The sequence below is a fragment of the Mastigoproctus giganteus genome, chromosome 9 (genome assembly GCF_048544385.1).
Source record: "Mastigoproctus giganteus isolate SK-2022 chromosome 9, ASM4854438v1, whole genome shotgun sequence".
NCBI lineage: Eukaryota > Metazoa > Arthropoda > Arachnida > Uropygi > Thelyphonidae > Mastigoproctus > Mastigoproctus giganteus.
The window spans coordinates 97,346,874-97,350,806 of NC_143583.1; the positions used below are offsets into that span (position 1 = coordinate 97,346,874).

A 3,933-nucleotide genomic window follows, 5' to 3' on the forward strand; every position below is an offset into this window, starting at 1 on the left:
AAGCAGTAGTGTTACATTTTTTTTTTATATAAAAATAAAGATAATTTAGTGTCTTCATTTATGTAACTGCCAAAATAATATATATATATATATATATATATATATATTTTTTTTTTTTTTTTAGTGTTTGACAGTCTTTGACAAAAAAAAAATAAAACTTTTAGTTACTAAAAAAGAAAAATCAAGGCAGTTATTAAATTTATTACTGTTTTTTTTTTTAAAGGAATTTTGCATTTTATTCTGTAAAATTAACATTCTTCAGTAAAATAAAGAATCTGTTTATCATCATCAAATACAAAACAGAATTAAAATCATTTTGAATACACTTATTTTATATCTGGATATTCAGTACTTAATATCATTCACAAAAATTTGAGCAATAATACTGAAATACCAGAATTCCTTAAAGCAGTGGTTGTCAACTAAGGAAACTAAGCATACCTACTCTTAGGGCATTTCATAAATTTGTGAGAGTGGGGTCACAAAGAATAAATGAATAAAAAAAGGTTTCTGTCTATTATGCTCCTGCCAGTATAAGTTACAGGTAAGGCTAATCTAACCTAACCAGTGTATATTTATGTTTATTATATTTGTACATAAATATACACTGGTCTGACTTAAACTAGCAGGGAGAGTAATAGACAAGTGCCAAAAATAAAAATAAAAAAACTGATTTAAATTTACTGAAAGTCAAAATATTATTTTTATGATGCTATCATTTCCTATAAATCATATTTTTATTACATATCATATAATTGGCGATATTAGAAATGTATATGAAGGGGGTATATTTGCTGAAACTTTGAAAACTGCTGCCTTAAAGAACTGCCAAAGCTGTTAAACTTTTCATTCTGCATCAGACACTGAATTTTTAAAGTGTCCAACTGTTGGATATTCATAATCATGCAATTATACCCAATTAGAACTGGTGGATATTCATAATGAATATCACACAATTGAAAATTATTACTTATTACAGACCTAAACTTTTTTTAGAATGAACTTTATAAGTGCTATTCATGTAATGTAAATTTCATAAAATTATAACTGTATCAATTAAGGCATTATCAATACATGCATATATACTCTAGCAACTTCTGTATTTTGTATCACTGCAATATACTAATTCTAAAGTAGGATTAACACACAAATTGCAATTACACAGCAAAAACCTACAATTAAAAATTCTGACATACAGAGAAATATGCACAAAACTTGTAGCTTTAATATTTAAAGCTGAAAATCTTAATTTGAAATAAGAACAGAAATCTGCTGTGCAAGCAATATTAATGGCATCACATACACAAATTTATTTTGTTCAAATGGGGAATATGCCTTTTTACATTAGAACCTTTACAAAACACATCTGCTACTTATCCAGTACAATGTTAAATTTAAATGACATCTCCAGCAGAGCTAAGGGGCTTTCATGTCTACAATTGTATTTCATAGTATCTTAAATCCTAGATATATCCTATTTACATCTCTCTCTCTCTCTCTCTCTCTCTCTCAGTAGTGTGTATGTACTATTATTATGCACAATGAAATTTTTATGTAAGCAGATAAATTAATAACATCTCTTTGTATCCAATTTAGAAATAATTATGCATTTTCACATATATTGAGTCATATTCCTTAGAAGTTTGAGATCACTTAAAAAAGCACTGTCATATTTTCAGAAGTGCATACTTTCCCTCTACACCTTAAGGTTAGAAACTTTTAGAAGAATCTTTTTGTGCCCATGGAAAGTGCTCTCATAAAATTTTATAGCCTACAATTTGGTTATGGATTATTTTTTCCCCTCACATCTTGATTAGTATATCCCATCTCTTCCTGTTTATATAATTAAATTTTTGTACATGTAGACTACATCTTAAAAAAATTAAAGAATGCAATTAAAAAATCCCAGAAGATAATTCTGTGATTCTACAGTGATTTAAACTTGTTTTGAGGTAAATGGTTACTATACAATTTGAGCAAGTGTTAACTGACTGCAAATAGGGATTAACATTTACTGTTTTCAATTTACTTAATACCAAACTTTAAAACTTACATATTTACTTATTATTCATAATATGAATTTGACCTTAATTTACTGTGATGGCAAAAGCCATCAAACCTTTAATTAGTGCAATGATATCATTTTAATATAATCCTATTGGACCTCCAGAAGAATGCCTAAAACTAATGTAAAACACTGTTCCTTGTGCGAGATATACTGGAAACATACCTTACCGCAGAATCACAGTGGAAATGTATTCCGTCGCAGAACTGATGATAGCACTTGATTATGCATTTCTGGCTCCTCAGTAAGGATTTCTACCTTGACCCATTCTTTAGTTTTTGATGATAAGCGTACAGCATCAATAACAGCTTGTATATATTGTCCATCTTCAAAAGTTGCTGCCATAGCTACTGGTTCCTTCACCCAACTCTGAAGATCTTCTAATGAACCAAAAGCATCCTTTAGGGCACCAATCATTTTCACAAGCCCTTTCATATATGGTTTTGGCAATATGACATTTAAATGACTCTGAAATCCATCTGAGGTTGCAGGTGAAAGTGAGGGGAGAGAACAACTTTTTGGCAGTAATGTTGGCGTTTTCTTTAGATCTTCAACATCTAAATATAGAACTTCTTCCTTTACGTATTCATTTTTCTGTCCATATAAATCACCACCTCGAACTATAACATGCCCTTTAGTTCCACATATAAGAAATTCTTGATTGAACTGTCCTGGTAAATGCTCATTTAACGTTATCGTTGCACATCCGCCACTATCTAATTCCATTTGGAATGTACAAAAATCATCACTTGTAATTTGCCTAATACCTTTAATATGATCCGTAGTCTTTGTAAATGTTCTCATCATTCCATGCACTCTTACAGCTCGCAGATTAGTAACGTATGAAATTATATCTATTACGTGGCTACCAATATTTGTTAATAATCCTCCACCCATTATTTCATCACACATCCAATCATAGTGATCACGTAGCAAGCTGCCACAGTGCACACGAATATCACATACGGTTATTTCTCCTATGTATCCATCCTGTATTGCTTTTTTCATATGAACAAATGCTGGCAAAAACCTGAGGCTATGACACAAGATGGATATCAAAGATGGGTAGTACTGAGCTGCATGGACCATTTTAAGCACTTCTGCTTGGCACAAACCTGCTGGCCTATCACATAATACATGTTTCCCAATGCCTAAAGCTTTTACAGCAATCTGGGAATGAAGATGCGGCGGGCAAATGATGCAAACAAGGTCAACATCTTTACGGAGCAAAAGTTCATCAACCTTACTTGTACTAAATGGAATATCCAACTCTTTGGCAATCTTTTCAGCTGCTTCACTGGTGCGTCCCCAAATTGCTTCCACTCTAAACCCACGGGCTCGTAAACATGGAACTAAAATTCGGACGATCTTTCCTGTACCAAATACTCCTACGCCTGGCAGCATATTCAATGTCGAATTTTGCTATTACTACCTGACACACAAAGAGTAATTCATGATTAATTTGTTTGTTCCTTTAGCTCTAGGAATGCATTAACGCAAAGATAAGGCAATATCCGGGAATGTAAGAAATATGAAAAATAAACAACCAGATTAAAAAGTAGCAAACAAATAGAATTCCAAACATGCACCATCTTGAACAACTACGCCCTCACATGGGCATCTCAATGAAATAAGATCGTCAGGATTGGATAAATTTTTGTGTTTCTTTTATTTTTAGTTCTTCATATCATCCTTTCTTCTTCTTCTTTTTTTTTTTTTTTTTTCACAGGCGAAGTTAAAAAACGTTTTCAAATGCTTCTCAGTACCAGTGAAAAATGATCATGGCAGCTGTACATATCAATTTCAGCGGAAACTTAAACGGAACAAAATTCCAACTGGTTTTTGGAATTTTCTAATGATCTCCCGCC

At 31.8% G+C, this 3,933-nt stretch overlaps 1 protein-coding gene across 1 annotated transcript; it reads right to left on the reverse strand.

The window, feature by feature from the left end:
• Nucleotides 1-2,091: 2,091 nt before the first annotated feature.
• Nucleotides 2,092-3,615, reverse strand: LOC150080573 (glucose-fructose oxidoreductase domain-containing protein 1). Its single transcript, XM_090381039.1, has one exon. It carries the CDS (start codon nucleotides 3,467-3,469, stop codon nucleotides 2,243-2,245), a length of 1,227 nt encoding a protein of 408 aa, XP_090237165.1. The 5' UTR covers nucleotides 3,470-3,615; the 3' UTR covers nucleotides 2,092-2,242.
• Nucleotides 3,616-3,933: the final 318 nt, after the last annotated feature.